Here is a 20,866-nt window from a genome sequence, read left to right as displayed (position 1 = left end):
ATGACCTTCTGTTCATTAGAGTAGTCACAGGGCCAGACCAGAAGCAAAGGGAGGAGAAAAAACTCCACCTCTTGACTGGGGAAGTGACAATACATTTGCCTTCCCCTTAATGCACCAGAGAGCTGAATTCAGAGACTTAGGCACTTATAGCCATTATGATCAGGGAAAAGTAGAACCAGAGTTCAGGCAGGGCTGAGAAGGAGGAGAGCCTTTTCTTCAGCCTCAGGTGGAAGTCCTGGGGCTGTTTCAAAACCTGTGGCATGAACAAAGAAGTCAATCAATGTTTTCTGAGTAGCCCCGCAAAGCCAGACAGATCCTGGGTTGATCTTCGTAGAGAGATGCAGAGAAAAGCAGAAACTTGTGTCTATGTGCCAGTCTAGCAGTGAGAGACCAAACAAAGACACTCAGGACTTAGGAAGAGGGTAATTAAACGCTGAGCTGAACTGTACCGACTATCAGTATAACTGGTGTTCAGAAGAGGAAAATATGTTCTCCAAGCTGTTGTCAAAGACTCATTTTAAATAATGTAAACATTTTGGATATAAAAGTAGCACAGCATAACTACTTTACAATGTATTTGGAAAATGGGGGAAAGAAAAAAATCACCCATAGTCTCTTTTTCTAACACAGCCTGGTATTTCTCCCAGTCTTACTCTGAAAGTGGGTACTGTGGGGGGCTCGGGCGGATGGGTGCTCACTCACAGGGTAACGGAGACAATTGCCCTGTCCTTTGCAAAGGGATCCAGCCGGGGAGAAGCACGGTGGGTCAGGGTAATTCCCAGGTCTCCTGTTGCCCACCAGACTGCCCCAGACCAGGTGGTGGATGAGCTCAGTAGGGGTGGCCTTCTGGGCACTTCTTGGAAGGCAGGTCTGGGAGGGGCCCTGCTGAGGACAGCAGGTGCACCGGGGACTGAGGAGGTGCCAGGAGGTGGGAAAGGGAGGGAGCGAGGCAAAGAAGGGAGGAAAAGCAAAGACAAAGGAGCACAAGGGTGCAGGGTGGTGGCAGGATGCCCAGTACGTGTGTCTATTTGCCCACTTGTTTAACAGAGCTTTACTGAGCCCCCACCGTGTGCCAGGCATTGTGATGGGTCCTGAGGGTGCAGTGTGGCTATGAGGGACAGCTCACAGGCCCATGTGATAAGCGGTCTGATGGGGGAAACACTGATGGTAGGATAGCAAAAGTGAGAACACAACAAAAAGAAATTCAGGGGGAGGAGGCTCACGCCAGGCTTCTGAGGCAGCAGTCTAAGTTGCGACGTGAAGGCTAAGTAGTAGCCAAATGTGCTGGCAAGGGTGGGCTGGCGACGGGAAGTTTTTCTAGGTGGAAGTAGCAGTAAATACAAAGCTGAGAGATTTGAGGGGAAAGATGGAAGCAGAAAAAGCCCCAGATGGGAAGTCTGGAGTCCAGGGTTCTAGTTCTGGCTCACCTCTCGCTAGGTCCTGGCGGGGTCTTGGGATGATCGCCGTCAGCACTTTTCCTCCTGTGTAGTTTATGTACTGTTTCCCGCTAGCCTGGGATCCTCCTGAAGGCCTTTTGCATTTTGTTCATCTCTGCATCCCTGTGGTTCCCAGCCCATCGCTGCGCACAAGCAGAAGCTCAGAGGACGTCTGTGGAATGTACAAATGGATGCAAAGCCAACCAGCACCAGAGACCTTCTCTTCATGCAAGAAACAAATGGATTGCATTAGCTGTCTCTGCATTAGCTTCTACCTCAAACTTTTAAAGAGCTTTGCAAACTGTAGAGATGTTTTTAGTAGTTGTGTGATCATAAGAACAGCAGCGAGGGACCCTGCTCCTATTTATTGCCCTGAATGCCAGCCATTTACAAACATTGCCCAGGCCGGCCACACTCACTGACTGGTCCTTCAAAATTGGGGTGGGCTTTTGTTTTACTGGCCTTCATGGCTTCAGGAGTCACCTCTGGGAGGCCTTCCCTGTCCATCTACTCTAATTTGGATCCCACTCCCACTTCGGTCCCCTTCCCTTACAGCATCTTGTTTTGTTTCTTCATAGTATTTACCATGGGTTGACATCCTCTTCATTTATTTCTTTTCTTCTCCACAGTGAAATGTGAGCTTCTTGAGAGCTGAAGCCTTGCCTCTGGTGCCTGGAACGGTGCCTGGCACAAAGTAGATGCTGCACTAGTCCCATGTAGGAATGACCAGCCAGCACCCACAGGGAACTGTTTTGTGGGTCAGTGATCCACACTGATACAGGACACCCTTCCCTTCGGGTCCTGTAGGCAGAGCTGCAGGTAACCTGAGAAAGCTGTAGCATCTCTTCTAAAGAAACCCCTCAGATAATAAACACTCATTTTAATCTACCACAAAACTGGAATGCAAAACACCAGCAGTCACAGACAGGAAGAAAAATCTAAACAAATTATATCTGGAAAGTCAGCAACTGCTTTGTGGCTAGGGAGCATTTTGCTTACAGAGATTATATTGATCTTGTGACAAACAGCCACACTGTATTTGTGGCTTTTCTGGTGTGGCTTTGCCCATAGCTGGGGCTTTGGAATCACTTGTTACACCCTCACATGCATTTACCCACTGGTTTCTCTGGGTCACAGCGTGACTCATTCACCTATTAACAGATGACTGTTTTTCAAACTAGCCTCACAAATAGGATCTTCAGAATCTGATACTTTTCTTACTCCTTAAAGTTTAGGATTTATTTTCCCATTCTCTGTACATAATTTTTGATTCTGCAAAATCCCTGGTAATTAATTTGTGCGGAGGATTATTAATCTTTATGCTTTAAAAAATTGTCTTTGATTGCATTAATTCTATATTCTGTAAGACACAGGAAGAAAGTACCTGCAGTTCTCATTCCATGAGAAATTTTAGTTATTTTAGTTCTACATGTTTTACAGCAGCAAACCAGGGGTGAGAACAGATTTCCAGCAAATTGGAACCGGCTATATATGCAGGAAAAAAATGCATGGGCCATAGAGATTGTAACTAGTTCATTTGCCCCCTGGCAGGCGCAGGCAAGCGGCATAGAGATTGGCTTTAGTATGGTGCTCACAGCCAGAAGATGTGGGTTCCAGAGACCTTACCTCTGTCACTTTCTAGCAGTCACTATGACCAAATCACTTACCCTTTCTGAGTCTTAATATCCACATTTTTTTTTATATGAAGGGGTGGGGGTTTGTGAGGAGGGGTGCTCAGTTGCCGTGTTTGTTTTTGCTGAGACAGAGTCTCACTCCATTGCCCTGGAGAAAGTGCAGTGACATCATTGCAGCTCACTGTAACCTCCAACTCCTGGGCTCAAGCAGATCCTCCTGCCTCTGGGACTACAGGCGTGCTGCAAAACCCAACTGGGTTTTGTTTTGTTTTTTTTTTCTTTTCTTTTCTTTTTGGTAGAGGCAGGGTCTCACTCTTGCTCAGGCTAGTCTTGAACTCTTGAGCTCAAGCAATCCTCCCGCTCCCGCCTCTCAGCCTCCCAGAGGGCTAGAATTACAGGTGTGAGCCACTGCACCCAGCCAATATCCACATGTGATATGAGGATAACAATACATCCTACTTACCTGTCTGGATTGCTTTTGGGATCAAATGAAATGGTGTTTGTGAAAGCATTTTGTGAACTTTAAAGTATTGTTCAAATGTGAGTTGTTTTTGTTAATGTCATCCTTCTTACTATACTAGTACTATACAGCTTCCTGAATGACTTCTGTATGCCAGCCACTGTTCCAGGTGCTGGGGGCACAGAAAAAATACATTGCTTTTCCCCAAAAAACTTGCATAGTCTGGGCTGAGGAGACACTACAGTCCAATGTGAGCAGTGCTGTGTTAGATGCCCCAGGAAGAGAGCAGGAGGAGTCAGAGCAGAGGACTGGAAGGCATCAGGATGGACTTCCCAAAGCAGATGAACTGAACTAAGTTCTTGAAGGACATGCAAGGTTTCTGGGTAGAGAAGTAGAGGGGGGAAACTTCCAGCACAGAGTGTGCAAAGGGACAGAAGCCAGAGATCATGGAAGGCTTGGGCACTGAAGCAGCTTTGAGTGTGGGTGAAGGGAGGGCAGGGAATGACACAGGAGAGTAGGCCAGGAGCAAATCATGTGAGTTTCTCTGGTCCTGGAGGCAATAGGAAGCCTTGGGAAATTTTCTAACAGAGACATGGTTGTTTGGACTGGAGTATGTGAGTGGAGCATGGCCAGTGGATTGCAGGGAGGCAAGACCCCACATGAAGAGATCAGTCTAACAGGAGAAGAAAGCAAAAAACTCAAAACTCTTACATTGAGGCAGTGACAATAAGGCTCAGATCCATAAGACAGGCCTGTTTGTTCCTGGTAACATAAGAGATACAGGGACAAGATAGATAGTGGATCTGAGAAATACACATTGGGCCTGGGAAACACAGGTATGGCACCCTGTAGGGATGGGGCCCAGGGTCATGGCATTGAGCCCGAGACATAGACTTCCATGAAGATGCCCCAGGAGCAGCTGAATCCATGGTTTGGGAGCTCAGGAAAGAATTCTGGATTGAAGATGCCGGACTGGGTAGTCATATTCATCTTCACTGAGGTCCATCATGCCATGGGCGGCTGAGTGGTAAGAGAAAAAGGATATTGATAGAAGGCAGTGGTGAACAGATAGAAGTGTCATGGTGGACATTGAGAAATCTCCAGAGGTTGGGAGAACTCAGAAGAAAAAGATGCTGCAGAAGGTAAGGAAAGAGGGAATTTCAAGGATGGGTTTGGACATGGTCAAACCCTCACAAATGTTGACAGAGGCAAGGACAGAAAAGTGACCCTGGCCAGAGTACATCAGTAGAGAGCAGGGCCCAGAGCAAGACTGGCTGGGAGTGTGGGTGTGAGAGGGCAGAGAGGTAGTGGGGCAGAGAGGCAGTGTGGGCCCTGAGCCAGCTCCAGGTGTTCTTGAGAAGGGAGGAGAGAGGTCCCAGAGTGGCTCCTAAAGATTGGAGAGAAATAGACATGCTTAGATGCTGGGGAAAAAAAGGTAAGGAAGGTTGTAAATTTAGGACTAGAAGCAGATGCATTGTGGGCCACATCCCTGATGAAGGGGTTGAGGATCCAGAGCAAAGATTCTAAGCAAGGAGGAAAGGGTGGAGCCAGGTGAAGGTGAGCAAGGGGAAATCTCAGGAGGAGATAACAAGGAACACGAAACAAAACAATGGGAGAGCTGGATGGCACCAAGGACAGATTTTTATCTCAGGAAGGAGTAGCAATGATTTGGCAAAGGTAGGGGGAGGGAGAGAACATCCAGGCCAAAGCCACATGCCCTAACCCATGGGACCCTCATTCCCTGGCCACAGCAGAGCCATCCATCCACCAGGCTCAAAAGAATGGCAGAACCAGGCAATGAGGGAATTCATACAGTGGCTACTGGGAGAGGGGTGTTTATTTAAAGCAGAGCAAGTGTCCAGAGAGGACAGTGGAAATGCTGAGGAGGTATCCACCAGATGACAGAAAGTACTGAGCGAAGATCTGGCGCTAAACATGGAAACTTGGCCTTTTAAAAATTAAGTTGAATTTAGCCCAACATCCAGTTAGAAACTGATTCCTATATCTTGAAACAATTGATTACTTGAAATCAAATGCCTATTTTTGAACCAGGGTATGTACGTAAATATGACTGTAGCTTAAGTCTTTGATACAGGAGCTGTGCGAATATTTGAGGCAAGAACAACAGGAGAAGTCATTCTTTCTGAACTGCTCCCAACACTACACTGTCTCAAAATGTCTCTTCTCTAGATGGAAACCCCATGTTTTGAACTCAAAACAAAATCTCAGGGATCACACACAAGCAGTTTCAGAGTTCATCACGTGTTATAATATGTTCCCCTCCAAACTGGGCCTCCTCCTCTTGCTCCTCTCCCAACTCTAAAACAAGAAAACAAAACAAAAATAACACAAGTCTTTAGTTTCATTGTTTTTTAGAGGCTTGTTCTCTCCTGTGATGTATTAATGGCCAATTCCATGATTACTTAATAGAGTAATAAAAATAATTAATAAAAATGTAGAGTTTTTGAAGAAATACTGATCCAATCCCACACATTCTATTTGAATGAATATAATCATATGGGTCACAATTATGGAACAGAATGCAGGAAAGAATAACTGTGTCCTCAACAGCATTTGTCCTTTACAAATCTGGGGTGCCGGAAGCCTTCCTCCAAGCTTTGTATCCCATCCCCCACCACAGATCTACATTGGGTATTTACTAAAATGAAGAAATGCCTTAAGCACTTTTACACTTATCTATGGAAAAAGGGGGAAGAATTAAGTGAAAAGCTTATACCAGACATTGCCTTATCTCATCCCAGGAAACAATTCTGGTGGCTACTAATATATCTTAAATGTCATTTATGGCAGATGCTTCTGAAACAGATTTGACATACTGCATTTGCTCTCTCCCGGCCCTGTTAAGAAATAATATTTTTGTTTTACATTTTTATGTCTTAGTGACAGGTTTTATAACAATATAGCTGGGGATGGGGGGAAACTGATGGAAGAGAAGCTACGTAGCAGAAAACATAAAGTTTGGGGTAGTGTTTGTCAATAGCAATAGTGTTTCTCTAGACTGAAGTTTTTTGTAAATTGGATTTATAAATTTCATGTCTCATGTGGGTAACTAAACCAGTAAAGTTAGGTGAACATGAAAGCAGGTCACATTTGGAAAAACAAAATATTTAAGAAACAAATAGCGTTCCTTAAATAACATGGCTAATATTAAGTCATATTTGCAATCCTAAGAAAAAAATGCATTGATCCTTGCTTGACTAAAGACAAATTAGAACTGGAAACACATTGAACATAGAAAGAATAGTTACAGTAAAGCTTTATTATTAATTTAGATTCCAATTAGTTGGGCTGTAATCCTGGATCCTCTTATCCTTATTATAAACAAAGATACATAGTATAAATAATATTGCCAGAGCCATGTTTAACCTGCTTAAGAGAATAGAGTCTTTAAATGACTTTAATGCATTAGTTTTATGAAAGCAAGTGCTTTTGTAAACTATGAATTCAGACTCACGTATTTGCAAAGTTACTGCTTTTCATAATGGATATTTAAAAATTTAGACGTTCCACTAATTCATACTGACAGTCTTGTTTAGCCAGACTAGTTCAGTAAGTTTACTTAATTCAGTAAATGTACTAGTGGAAAAATCTCTAGCTAGTTGGGGAGATACGTTTCCTAAATGGAGAGAGTCCTGATAACTAACAGATCACATTCTGTTTTTAGAAAAGAAATGGACAAGTGAAAGGACGAAGAGAAATTTTTTTAGGACGAAGAGGGAAAGCGGTGGTATTTTTAACTCTTGCTACTCTGATATCACAGCAAAGGATGGGGTTTCAGTAGCAGACATGTGAGCATAGTCTGTCAGGTGCTGTCTTCCTTTGATGTGCCATGCAGTGGACACAATTCCCACTAATGCGGCAGGTCTCCAAGAATCTAACGTGTGGCCTATTTTCTTTTAACACTGAACTACAATGCCCATCCTTCAGGTCTCAGTTTCCACATCTTCAACTGCAGATGGAAATACTTGGCTGTAAAATCATCCCAGGACCTCAGCTGAAAGTTCTCATGTATGCCTGACATAGGTTGTTACAGCCACAGAGCGTGTGTCAAACTGTAAAGGCCCATAGAAGCAAGCTGAGGACAGAGAATCACACACTATGGAATTGACAGGACTTCACAGACTTTCTGATCTAACCTTCCCACTTTGCTGGTGAGGAAACTGAAGCCCAGAGACTTAAGGGGACTTGCCCAGCATCTCATAGGTAGCAGCCCATTTGGAATTAGGACCCAGATTCCCTGACTCCTGGTCTAGTTTCTCAACAACATCCAGGTGATTGTGCTCTTTCAGAAGATATTAGGATTGCAAAATGATTAATCTTGAAGTTAATTATTTGACAATAACTTTTCTTAGGTGGAATTTGACTAGCTATTTACTATGACAGCAATTTCTATGGTCACAAAACTTAATCATAATTTGGAGGACCCAAAAGTTACCTGTTACAATGTACAAACTTCTTTTGTACCACCACTGTACACTTAATACAGAGTAATTCATGGGCTTTTTTGTTTGTTTGGTTTTTTTTTTCTTTAATCTGTCTTTCCTACCAGAGAACTTTATAGCTACAGAGGTTATGCTATTCTTTTCCCTTTATTCTCATAGTGCTTGGTTCAAAAATTATTGAATGAAATTCAGAAACTAAGGAAGAAGCAGTGATCCTTTCACAGGGGGCCTGATGCCATTACAAGCAGATCCTGAAATCACTGGGCATAGGCCAGGGCTGGCTTTCTTGTCTGGTGAACATCCCTCACTGTAGTTAAGAATCCTAATGACACCTGGTATATATTGAGGGCTTATGTGCCATTCTAACTGCTTTAAGTGCATTTACTCATTTCATTCTCACAACCCTATGAAGCCCTAAGTTACACATGAGACACAGAGTTACAAAACTGCAGCACAGAGAAGTTAAATAATTAGCTGTGGGCTCAAAAACCTAAGCAACCTGGAACCAGATCATGTGCTTCTAACCCCTGCAGTAACCCAAGGACCAAAGCAGATAATGTGTCCCTCTTTTTTTGACCTCTAAGCCAATTTGTATATTGGGAAAATTTAAATAAAACACTATGCTGGACATCCTGAAATTCCCCAAACTATATCTATATATTTTCGTGTCTACGTTTTTCCTCACCTTCCTATTCCTAACTCTTCCTGTTGAACTCATGTTTCACCTCTCGGCTTCAAGTGCCAACTCTCTGAAAAAACTTCCCTGGCCTGGTTTCCTCTAATCAAAATTAATCTCTCTGTTCTAGCTGCCCTTTGTCTAAACTTCAGTTTTGGCACTTAGCACATCAAGCCTGGGATGAGTCACTTGTGTGTTTGTCTATCTCCTACCTAAACAGCTCGGTGTGGGCAGGAGCTCTGCCTGAATTAGCGTTATCTTAGCGCCTGCCGCAGGCCAGCTGGGCACTTAGTAGGTGTTCAGGGGTTTTAGAAATGAGATTCTTAAAAGAAAACAAAAAAGGCGTCCAGAGTCGCTGTCTGGTGGCAGGGTCTTTTTTGGGGACGACTCTGTGGGCTGAGATGTCCTCACCCCGCCCCTCCCTGCCCACTCCTGCCCCGGCCTGGCCTGCCGCCTGGCAGCGCTCTGCAGGCCGCGAGGGCCTCCAGCGCCCTGGCACTGGCCTCGGCCCAGTTTTCTTCCCCGGCTTCTAAATGCGGCCCGGAGCTACCGGGGGAACTGGAAAAACACTGGCAGGCGGCCCCACCCCCAGGCCCCGGCGGGGCCGGGCGGCCGCATTTCTGCGGCTTGGGCCTGCTGCTTGGGAGGCGCTGGGGCCTGGGGCGGGGGAAGCGGGGGAGGCGGCCGGGCGCGGGCGGCGGCCTGCCTGTCAGCGGGAGCGGGCGCGGGCTCGTGTGTCAGCGGCTCCCCCTCCTCCTGCCCCCGCCGCCGCCCGCCCGCGCGCCCGCCCGCCGGGCCTCCCGGCCTCCCGCCGCCGCCGCCGCCGCCCGCTCCCCCCGCGGCCTGGCAGGCTGCCGGCTGCACAGGCGGGGGTTCGCGCCGTTCTCACGACCTCTCAGGTTGCCTGAGCTCATCTGGGAGCTATTCATTTCCTGCCAGAAAGCAGCCGGGCCTGCTAAGCAAACCACCTTGGCCGCAGGGCCGCCGGCCGGCCCGGCGTGGCCGCCCCGGCCTGCTCCCGCCCGGGCCGTGGGCCCCAGCGGCCTCCCTGGGACCCCCGGGCCGCCCTGGCGGGCGCGCGGCTGGCACAACTCGTCCGCCCATCTGGTTGCACTTAGGAGCCGGGGAGGAAGCTAGCAGCGGGTTGTTACCGGCCAAGGGGTGTGGGAAAAGTTAATTGACTTTAATGACAGGTTTCCCGGGACGGTGGTGACGATGAGGGGGTCCAGTTAACCCCCCTGAGTCCCCACTCCAGAAACACGTGGGATGGGAAGGGGCCCGGGGGGGGGGCAAGCCTCCGAGTCGCGCTTACGCACCGCTTGGAGAAGGCTCTGGTCTTGATCGAGGAGACCTACCCCCGCCTTCCAGTTCGGCGCCCTTCCCGCTCCGGATGCTGCTGGAGACGGCGGGGGGCCGGGGCCCCGGAAGGTCTCCCTTGAGAGGCTATTGCGCGCGGCCGCCGAGGCCCGCGGCCCGCATCCGGACGCAGAGCTTGGAGCAGTGCCTTATCTCCCAGATTAATCAGCACTGCCGGGGGCTAGGGAGAGGGGCTGCTGGGTGTGCCCCGAGGCCGTTTAATTAGACCATGCCCGGGGGACCTCCAGGGAGGCCAGATTGAAGTTGCCTTTAAAGCTTCGCCTCTCTCCCAGCTAGTTACTTCAGAAACAGCCAGGGCGCAGGAGGGGTACAGTGTCCTAGATATGAATCCACTCTTTTTATGGATTTGGAAATGTCCTAGAGAAGAGAAACGACTTATCCAAGGTGACAGAGTGAGTTTGGGGGTATAGCTGGGACAAAAACCTGAAAGTTCCCATTGGAGCCTAGGGTCTCCACCCTCCCTCCGTATTGTACAAAAACAAATGTCTCATCTAATAGTCCATACCCAAATTTCAGGAAAAAAAGAAGCATGTTATTTTCAAATCACTAATTATTTTCCCAAAGCCTCCAGATTTTACTTATTTTCCTTTGATTTAGTCCCCCTCCGTAGTAAGGTATCTAACGAAGGTATTTATGTATTTTTGGTGATATTAATAAAAATATTTTTTCAGTTGTTCCTCTTCAGCAGAGGTAAAGACAAATTTAATTTTCAACTGGTGTGGAGATTGCGCTGTGTTTTTCTTCTGTGCATTTTCTAAAAAGACCAATGTAAAGGAACTTCGTTTATAAAAATGAGACTCTGTGGTCTGGATTATTTCTGCCAGGACAGTTAAACACTCCTGGTGGGACCAGCGGACAGGCTTACCAAATGAAGCATTGGAGTTCGGGTTGGGTGTCTTAGCGGAGCAAATGTTGCGTTTATGTTTAAACAAGAGGGGAAACGTGGAAAAGGGATATGATAAAGAACTTGTGTGTGTGTGTGTGTGTGTGTATTTCTTTGGCGGAGGGTGTGTTGGACACCTTTCATGTACACAAAATAAGGCAAGTAGAAGCCAAATTCAAAGAAAGTATCTTTTGAACCCTCTCCCTCTGGGGCAGAAGCTGGGTCCGAGGTATTTGAGTAGAACTGACTGCTGTCTGCTAGATCATTCCTACAATAGAGCCACTTTCCACACTGGCCTGTGGGAAACGCCAGAGCAAGGCGGGCTAGAGGTAAAGCTTTTGAAACAAGACAGAAAATCGTTGGCTTTATCTTTGTTAGGAGAGCTTCAAAGATTGATCTCTCCCGCCTCATCCTTCTCCCAGAAGCCGTTCCAAGGAAAGGGGGGTGAGAGTGGGCCGGCGGGAGGGGCCGGGGCGGGGAGGAGGACTGGCCGGCGGTGGGGGAGGAGGGCGCGCCCGCCAGACCCACAGCGCGGCTGATGTGTCTGGTCTCGCAGGGCTCGTGGTTTTCATTTCCCCAACACCTGGATGCAGTCAAACACCTGGCCAAATCTGACAAAATCTGACAAGCCTTTGTGATGGGATTTGGAAGAAATTCCCCGCAGATCCTGGCACAGTTTAAAGCTGTCCGCTTTGAGTTAGGACTTGTTAAGGAGGGTTATGTGAGCTGAAACCCGAGACAACCCTTTTGCTTCTATCTGGAGCCCACATCTTGCCTGGAAATGGGGCATGACCAAGCGAAGGGGTCGCTTGCTGTTTGTATTAAAAGGGGAAGATGGCCTGTGTGCCTGCCAGTGCGGCCCCCACATGCTTTCTCTATTAGAGCCAAGCACAGAAACTTATCAAAAGCACATGTCTGGTGTTAATCATCTGGGCTCAGGCTCCCCTTGGGAGTCTAACTAGCTGTCCCTTGGCAGAAGGAATCTGTTGACCTTTTCAGCTTGCTTGAAGAGGGTGCAGAGAGGCATTTCAAACTCTTGGGTGCTAGTGAATGTGTAGCTGCACCTAATTAATGAGGACCCCCCCCCACACACACTTGAAGGCAGGAGGTTGCAGTGGTTGAGTGTTTTTACTTTGGATGTTGGTGAGTTACCCAGGGGAGTAGAGCTGCAGGAGCCACCCTTAATGTGCAATGGGCAATAGGACTGGATCTCTTTACTTCATGAATTCGGTCCTGTTCAACCTTTCTCAGAAGGAGCTAGTAGAACAAGAACCTCTGAAGACTTACCCAACTGCAACTTTAAAATATTTTTTTAGAAATCCTTCAAGAGATTGACTACGAGTTTATCACAGAAGCCATATCAGATGTGTTCTTATAAATTAAATGGAATTTAGTCTTTTTAGTTTATGGAGGGTTAGTAAAAGGTTTGATGGATTTTTTAAAATGTTCTTTTAATAACGAGCCAATTGCCAAATTCACAGATTACCTGTAATTCAAATTCCACCAAAAGCCTCTTTTTACATATTCTGAAATAATCAGTTCTAAGACATAAAAAAAGCCTTCACTTTTTTCCTTTTATTATATTTTCTCAAATAAACTTCCCAAAAGGAAGATATTTTAAGAGCATTTTCAAACATCTTTGGCATCACATAAAAAAGAAATCTCGTGTAAAAAACGAAATGTCATCTGAACTTTTATAATACAAAGGCGCCATCCAATATGAACATATAAAATATATACAAATATAGTGCATGGTCAGTCACTTAATACAGCTCTCTACCAAAAAGTAACTTTTTAGAAATAAAACAAAACCCCCCAAAGTAACCACTTAATCACAAAAGTCCTCTTCCCTCCCAGTATCCAGGTTCCTGTTTAGTGTCCGGAGGGAAGAGAGATGGGCTGGGGAATTTAAGGGGAGGGGTGGCCTGAACCTCTCAGTTCCGCCACGGCCTCCACATGGAGTCCGCAGTGAGCGAGGGGCCGCTGGAAGGCGACACTGCGTTGGGGCCCACGGAGGTCCCACTGTTGCTTGTGTACACTGGGATGACAGGGCCGCTGTGCGCGAAGGCCCCGTTGGGGATGAGGAAGGCAAACTGGCCGTCAGGAGCCGGTACCACCTGGAAGCCGCCGAACACCTTAGCCGCCTCTCCAGCCTGGCTGCCCAGCTTGCAGGGTGCGCCGCCGGGAGGGGGCGCCGCGCCCCCGGGGATGGGCACGAGCGGCGGCGGCGGCGCGAACGGCGCGTGCTGGGGGCCGCCAGGTCCTGGCGGGGGCGGCGGCGGCGCCTGCAAGGCGGGGTGCGGCTGCCCGGGGTAGGTCATGGCGTTGATCTGGGTCATGCAGTTGGCCAGGTGGCCGAGCAGCCGGGTGCGCACCTCGGTGTTAACGCCCTCGCACGTGGACAGGAAGCGGGTCACCTCGTTCATGCACTCGCTGAAGCCGGCGCGGTACTTCCCCAGCACGCTCGGGTCTGTGCTCAGTGCGGCTGCAGGTCAGAAGGAGACAACCGGGTCACTGAGCGGCCCTGGCCCGGTGGCTACTGTCTCCCGCCCTGGGAGGTCCCTGTGGCGTGCCTCCCTGACCACGCGCCCGTGAAACTGCCTCCAGCCGGGAGGGTGGGGTGGGTTTAGAAAAACCAGCCACCTCTCCACGCTAGCGTGGCGACTGAAGCCGAGACACTCCCTCCCCATTCTCGGTCGCTCCATTTAAACCGATCTTAGCCCTAGATCTGTCACCCCCACCCCGCATACTGTGTGACCTTGAGCAACGCTCCCCAATCCGCCCTCCGAGCCTCATTTCCCCTTCTGTAATGGGGGAGGGGGAGAGTGCTAAACCGGTTAACCTCCAGGCTCCACGCAGCTCAAAACCACCACGGTCCTAAGTCCTTTCGCCCCTACCCGCTTCCCCCACAGCCAAGCCGCTCGCCACCCTCGCGGCTACAACCTCTCTTCTTCCCTTTCCGGAACAGTAACAACTTGGAGTTGTGGCTATAAATAAGCCCCAGACCGTGGGAACGCGAGAGTGAGCCAAGGCAGTAAAATGTAGCTGAATGCCTCCCACAGCCACGGACGGAAGTCTGGAAGAAATCACCGCAGGGCGAGAGGGACGCCCGCAGAGGGAGCCGCGGCGAGCCGCCCTCACCCGTCATCTGCGCCCGCTGCAGGTTCCGGAGGTGCTTCACTGTCATCTCCAGAATGTCCGCCTTCTCCAGCTTGGAATGCCGCGAGCTCTGCACAGAAGAGGAGGCAAGGGAGGAAAGTGAGACCCTTGTCAGCTGCCTTGGAGTGCTGAGGGGTCCCTCCTGGCCGTGGCGCCGATATTTCGGACCCCGGCCCTCCCGCCTAGGAGAACGCAGTGGTGGTGGGTGTTACATCCCGCAGGCTGGGGGTTTCACTCTTAGTAGCTGAGAAATACTATTCATTTATTTAAAAAGAGTAGCATTCCCCACTTACATCTTTCTTAAGAGCATCCAAAATCAGTGTTTTCAGCTGGCTCAGACTTTCATTTATTCTTGCTCTTCGTCTTTTCTCCATGATAGGCTTTGATGACTGCAAAGAAATAAAAAAAAAAGGGCCCTGAGTTCCTATGGGATCTGCCATTTCACCCCAGGGTTTCAGGAGAGAAAGGGAGCCCCCCCAACCCCTACTTAATTTGAGGGGCTGCAGAGACATACAGGTACCGCCCTTACCTTTCTGTGCTCAGATGCTGTCTTTGGTTTATCCGGTGTCGTGTTGACACTGGCTGGGGTAGCAGCCACCGGGGACGAGGAATTTTTCTCCATTATATCAGCTGGCATTTTCTTTGTTTTTTTTTTTTTTAAATCCCTAGAGAATTTTATTTTTGGAGTCCTTTACAAAAAAGAATTTTTTGTTTATGTCCCTTTTACTTGAGACTTAACAAAACTACTAAGCAAGTGCTGAGGGTTTATTATAATATTTTATGGCTACTTAGTGATCAGTAGCGCTATTCCAGGACCAAGGAGAGAGGTAGACGGGGGATTCCGCTGTTATCAGCACCAGCTCCGGATCCTGTGTGATCCCCAGGCCCTGGCGGCCTCTATATATATCTGGGACTGCACGCGAACGGCTCGTGTGAAACTTCCCAAACTTTCTTTCCCACAGTAACTTTTAGCCAATGGGAGGAGGAGACACGCGGCACCGCTCGTGGACCGCGCCCCCCCATTGGCCGCCAGGCACAAGGTCTGGCGGCCAATGGCGCGCGCCTGAGCCCGGGGCACCGGAGGCTACAACGTCAATCAAAAGGATTTTAACCCTTTGCTACTCTTCCCTCTGGGCTTTGCTTTAAAAGAAAAATTTTCCGCTTTGGTTTTGGTTTAGTCTATTTCTTTTGGGGCCAGGGTGTTTGCTTTTTATTCCCTTCCCTATGTGTAACAGAGCTGCTTTGATTGTAATAAGTTCATTTGAAACATTTTAAAAACAGGTATAAAAGGAGAATAAAAGATATTAGCAGCGGTTAAAAGGGAGGAACTCGCGCAAGGGTGTGAGTTACTGACACTTATAAGTGATTTCCCGCTCAGACTATACATTCTGGGGGATGAAGGTAGATGGCGCAGAAAAAAAAGACAATTTTTTTCCTTTTTGCATGCAGAAAAAGGAAAAATTGCCTTCCACCCTACATTTGCAGGTTTTTCGGAGCAAGGTGGTTGTTGAATGCGCACCTCCGCCCCAATCTCTCATTATTCTTCTGCAGTTGGGGATGTGGACCCCGCGTTTCCCCAGGAAACAATCAGAATAATTTCCAACTGGGTAGAAAGGAAATGGAATTTCAAATGAAAAATGAACAAGGGGGACTTTGATGGCAATGCCTCAGAGACACGCACGCTCCTTCACCACCCTTTCCCTTTTCACCTAGAGGCTCCTGGTTCTGCGGCACGTAGAGGTGGCCTCTTCCTCCTCGCCCCGCGGGCGGCGGAGGCAGCCTCGGCACCCGGCGGGCGAGGGCCCTTTAAGAGCTACACCAGCCGAGCTGCAGTTTGACATCAGCCGGCCGGCGAGGGCGCGCCTGGAGCCGGAGCACGTGCCAGGATGTTTTATTGCCGCCGCGGCTGCGGCCTGGCTGGGAGGATGTGTGTGTGCGTGCGTGTGTGAGTGTGTGCGCGCGCGCCCCAGGGGCAGGGAGGCGGGGGGCGGCGGCGGGCGGCGGAGAGCGGGGGCTGGTTCCTGGTCCCCGGGAGAAGCCAAGAAGGTAAATAGCAGCTGCTGTGCTCGAGCCTGGGAAAACCCCGCCCCCTGCGCCTGGCCCGGGCTCATTGGCGCGCGCTGCGTGTGGGGTGTGTGTGTGTGTGTGTGTGTGTCCGGGGGCCCCCTCCTCCGGCCCCGCCGGGCCGGGAGTCCGAGGGGGCGGCGGGCTGGGAGCCGAGCCCCGGCGCTCACCCTCTTTCCCCCACCCCACCCCCCACCTCCTCCGGCCAAGGTCAGCTCTTCCGGGCGGGGAGCGCACGCCGGGGGTGGAGAGTGGGGAATTATTCCAACCCCCACTCTCCACCCCCAATTTCGGGCTTGGGGTTTTAACTCAGCCGACGACCTCACTAGCAACAGCCGGGGGGAGAGAAAGGGGCATCCTTGTTTGCTCCTTGCTCCCGCCCTTCCTCCCCCCGCGGGGCCCTCGGCGCCCGCCGCGGTCACGAGATGCCTGACCGCACTTAGGAAGCGGCCGGGTCAGCCTCCTGCCTCCGCTCGGCGGCTGCGGTTAGAGCGGCTTCGCGCTGCCCGCCCCTTCCCCCGGCCCAGGGCGGCCGGGCAGCTCCCCCTCGCTGCGCCCGGGAGGCCGCCGGCGGGCGGCCGGGAGGAGGCGGGCGGCGCGGGCGGCTGCGTGCTGCCGGCTGGCCGGGCCGCGCGCCGGGAGGAGCCGCCGCCGCCGCCGCCGGGTGCCACGTGGCGGGCGCCGGGCCGGGAGCGCCAGGGCTCTGGCGGCGGCCTCCCTGGGGGATTTGCCGAGCGGGGCGGGCGGCGCGCACTGCCCGGCCGGCCGGCCGCCTCCCTCCTGCCCGGGTCGCCGGCTCCCGTGCCCCCACCCCAGCCTCCCGGGAGCTCGGCTCCCTGCTCTGGCGGCTGGGGCTGCCTGGGAGCCCAGAGCCCTGTTTGATGTCGCCCCCGCCCTCTCAACCCTTCCCGCGTCCCGGAGGCCTGGCACACATTTCTCAGACACTTCATTCTTTCCTTCCTCCGAGCTCCCCACTGAGATAATGTTGTCAATGATTTCACCAGATCTTGTCCCGGATGAGATCCAGTGGTTCCTGACTTTGGGTGACCTTGGGCAAGCCCCTCTCTTTCGTTATGGAACGCACGCTCAGTGCCAGACTCTGTGTTAAACCCTGGGATTACCACTATGAGAGATACAGTGACAGTCTACAAGAAGTTTACAGTCAGCTGCGGAGGCAGGCAGCCACTGATTGTCTGATAGATGAGGGGACATTCCTCTATTTTTCATTTCTCTTGGGGTTTGGATGATGGCCTGACAGATCAGGAGAACCTAAATATAATATGAAACCACACCTGTATGGACAGCAGTATTGCTGGCCCGTCTGATTTCAGGAATGAATAAGAGGGTTACTGCCCTCAGGAAGCGCACAGCTCAGAGACCCATATACTCAAGAGTACAGCTGACATATAGGGATTTCCCAGGCGATTCCTGCGGGAGATCTTAGGTTCAAGAGGGAGAGTTACGTGTCTAGATAGAAGTAAGATGCTATCGAGGTTCAGGAGAATTAAAAGTTGGGGTATCTTGGAAAACTTCCTGGAGGAGGTGGCCTGTGTACCTTAAAAATAGGTAGGATTGGATGCTGGGAATGTGCTGAGTTATGGGGGCTGGAAAGGACAGAAGTACCCATGGCATTAAAGGCCAAGACTCTGGAACTTGAGGTCTTTATTCAGGGGATGTGGTCTAGAGCCCAGGCTGTGTGAAGAGACTGGAGGAGGAGACTTGAGGCCATGTCTTGAGCTCCGTAAGCATCTTGCTAAAAGACTTTGGACCTTATCTTTAGACAATGGAAAGCCACAAAATGTTCTTGAGCAGAGAAGGGACATCAGGGTTCCCCTTTACAAAGATGGCTCTGGCAGAAGTGTGGAGAATGGATTGCAGGGTTTGGAGGCAGAGAGGCTTAAGGAGGCAGGAGGTTTAAGCTAGTAAAGAAGGTTCCTAGGTGACAGGTGCAGGCTGCCACCCAGAAGCACCTGCCTAGATCTAGCTCGCTTGGGTGTTGACTGCACATAGTCCAATGACCCGAGTTCAGTGGAAGCCTGCCTACCCTTTAACACAAGGGTTCCCCCACCACTCCACTTGGCGTCTAAGGAATCATTGTGGCTCTGACCATATTAACCTTCTAAGCCTCATTTCCACCTTCCAGCAGAGCCCTTGAGTCTGCAGCCAAACATTTACCTCATTGCAGGCTTGGTTTACTCACTCTTGCCCCTTGGGCTACTCTGGGATTTTTTTATGTTTTCTTAACACACTGCAGAGTGGGCCGTGCCCTATCATGTTCAGAAGAAATGATGAACAATGCCTCCTTTGTTGACCTGCAACCTGGGCCAATAGGGTAGGACTTTTCTCTCTTATTTTAAACAGATGGAAAAGTGGTGATGACAGAAAATTGTCTTTTGCTTTTGGAAAACATGGGGTTTTCCTGTGTGTTTAAAATCCTCTTGGTGAAAGGTGATGAGCCTATGAAGTTACCTTTCTTTCTGCCATGTCCCCGATAAGCTTTGCAAGCTTCTTTAAATGCTTCTACACAGCGTCTGACTTTTAAAAAACTGCACAAATACACTGACCCAGATTCTTCCAAGGAACTAAACCCTTCCCAGGGAAGCCCGTTAACCCCTTCCAGGTTCCAGCCCCACCCCCCATCTTTCAGAGCCAGTGCTTCCTCCACTGAGCTCTGCTGTGACATTGACTGCTGCCTGCTGTTGGGCTCTAATTACCTAGCAGGGGATGCCACCCCCTGTCCCTTTTAAGAGACTTTTTCATCTGATTCTGTTCCCCCTTCAGGATTTGGCACCCTGAAGGTGCATGGAGAATGGAATATAGTCTCACTGCAGGGCCTAAAGCAGCTTCATGGGTCAAGTAGTTAATCAGCAACTTGTTTATTGCCACTTTAGGAGTGCTTAGCCTGGTAGAATGAGCAAGTAGCTTAAAACACACACACACAAACACACACACACACATACATGCACATTTTTAGATAAAGGGACAGGGGGCTCAAGTAACCAAAAATTAGCCATGAATTTGTCTGGTCCAAAACAAAAAATTTCCATGAACTCTTTAGCTTTCCACTCTAACCATTCAAGAAGGAAGTTTCTTGCAACTGTGCTCATAGATTATTTTTTAGTATTCTTATCCTGGGCAGTGAAAATAGGACCAAGTTGGTGCTCTCTCCACCCCTTCTCAAATGCGGGAGTAAGTTTCTAAACTCAAGAAAAGGCTTTTGGATTTGGAAGGCTCCTCTTAGAAACAGTCTTTATTTTTCAGTCATCCTCTTCCCTTTCCCAAAGCAGAGAGAAAATCGACCCCTGTTCATCAGTGGAGGTCACTTCTTTGATCCCACTGTTATATCAGCAAAACACAGTGACTCTCCCACTGTATATCGTGCCCAGTAAATACAAGCAGGGGCTTCTGTGTCTCCTTCCTCCCCGACTCTCCCCCCTCACCCCACGGAGGGTGATTTCTCTGTCTTACTGTATCACCTGTTTGCTTTTAAACCATAAAACAAATAAACTGCATCTCTAGTGAGACTCCCCTTTGTCCTCTAGGTATCGGAATGGTTTGTGGGTTTGGTTTAAAGCTACAGAAAGAAAAGAGTGAGAGAAGAAGAAAAAGGTATTTTGCCTGAGGACTCAAAGCTTTTTTTTTTCCTTTTCCTCCGCTTGACTGACTTTCTCACACTCAGATTCCCTCCAGCCTGCCAGAGACGTGGTGGCTGCCTTGCCAAGAGCTATCCTGGGAGGGCTATTGAAAGAGCCTTGAGTAAGTACACACAGGGTGGATTTTCTCCTCCCCTCGGTACCTGCCCCGCACCTGTACAGGGAGCAGTCCCACACATATCACCTGATCGCAGCCCTTTCAGAGACCGTGAGAAAAATAAAGCCCAGGGTAGAAGAGACATGTTTGTCGTCTCTCCAGGGCTGCTGCCAGCTTCCTGCAGACCAAGTGCCCAGAAACAGCACATTCCAGGCGGGTCGTGCACACGTTTGCTTGTGCACGTGCCGGGTGGGGGCACCAGGAAGGGATGGGAAGCTGGAGATCACCTTTGTACCGACCACCTTGCTGCCTGCTTCCCCTGACATCTACCTGGCTGGTAGTTTTATGATCCTTTACTAGAGTCATTATCACAGTCTTTCTAGATAAGACTCTATATACGCTCAGTGCAGAATTGATAACCAGGATTTTTTTTAACTTGTAAAGCCCCTGAAATGGAATTTCAAATTATGTCTATATATGCACATTTAGTAGGAGCTTAATAAATATTTTTCAAATGAATGAACGAATACATCATTTTTTCCTGAGGAGAGGGTCCGCAGCATTCAGCAGAAAGCTTTTTGAGACCAAAAAAGGTTAAGGAAAGCTGATCCAGGCAATGTCTGCTTACCAGTGGGTACTCTAAGCCCCAGAGAGGGGAAGGGACTTGCTCAACATAAGGCTGGGGGCGTGTGTGGGGTGTATGGGAGGCAGAAGCCGGCTTAGAGCTCTTTCCACCACACCACAGTGCTGTGGTCCTTGGGTAATTTTAGGTTGGGTTTTACGGAGTTATGATCATCACCAAAGCCTGTGTGTAAAATAGACACATTAATAGATACTGTGAATTTCTGCAGCTTTTCCCCCTTAATTCTGAGGCATTTGAGCAGCTCTGCACCTAATTTTTGGATGGAGAAAGGGATAGGCAAGAAAGCAAATTGTCTGTTGAGAAAAGAGGACTCAGGAATGC

At 49.5% G+C, this 20,866-nt stretch overlaps 1 protein-coding gene and 2 long non-coding RNA genes across 3 annotated transcripts; 1 reads left to right on the top strand and 2 right to left on the bottom strand.

Annotated features, from left to right (window-relative positions):
- Positions 1 to 5,776: 5,776 nt before the first annotated feature.
- LOC123630403 lies at positions 5,777 to 10,132 on the bottom strand. Its single transcript, XR_006732672.1, has 2 exons — positions 9,986 to 10,132; positions 5,777 to 5,849 (listed from the first exon to the last, which is right to left on the bottom strand). It is a non-coding gene; the product is annotated as an uncharacterized LOC123630403 (long non-coding RNA).
- A 2,352-nt stretch (positions 10,133 to 12,484) lies between these two features.
- HES1 (hes family bHLH transcription factor 1) lies at positions 12,485 to 15,043 on the bottom strand. The gene is made up of 4 exons (XM_045539957.1): positions 14,618 to 15,043; positions 14,382 to 14,477; positions 14,071 to 14,158; positions 12,485 to 13,414 (listed from the first exon to the last, which is right to left on the bottom strand). Exons 1-4 carry the CDS (start codon positions 14,723 to 14,725, stop codon positions 12,864 to 12,866), a joined length of 843 nt encoding a protein of 280 aa, XP_045395913.1. The 5' UTR covers positions 14,726 to 15,043; the 3' UTR covers positions 12,485 to 12,863.
- A 1,908-nt stretch (positions 15,044 to 16,951) lies between these two features.
- LOC123630400 lies at positions 16,952 to 20,421 on the top strand. The gene is made up of 2 exons (XR_006732670.1): positions 16,952 to 18,484; positions 19,695 to 20,421. It is a non-coding gene; the product is annotated as an uncharacterized LOC123630400 (long non-coding RNA).
- Positions 20,422 to 20,866: the final 445 nt, after the last annotated feature.

Source organism: Lemur catta, chromosome 1, assembly GCF_020740605.2.
Source record: "Lemur catta isolate mLemCat1 chromosome 1, mLemCat1.pri, whole genome shotgun sequence".
Classification (NCBI taxonomy): Eukaryota; Metazoa; Chordata; class Mammalia; order Primates; family Lemuridae; genus Lemur; species Lemur catta.
The sequence above is the reverse complement of the archived record's forward strand: the minus strand, read 5'-3'. Positions and strand labels throughout refer to the sequence as shown.

Bases quoted from the DNA above. Each gene is read 5' to 3' on its own strand.
- HES1 (XM_045539957.1), bottom strand. From the start codon at position 14,725: ATGCCAGCTGATATAATGGAGAAAAATTCCTCGTCCCCGGTGGCTGCT. The intron at 14,478-14,617 runs GTAAGGGCGGTA...ATTTCTTTGCAG, and splicing joins CAGCATCTGAGCACAGAAAG to TCATCAAAGCCTATCATGGA. The intron at 13,415-14,070 runs GTGAGGGCGGCT...TCTGACCTGCAG, and splicing joins GCAGCGGGCGCAGATGACGG to CCGCACTGAGCACAGACCCG.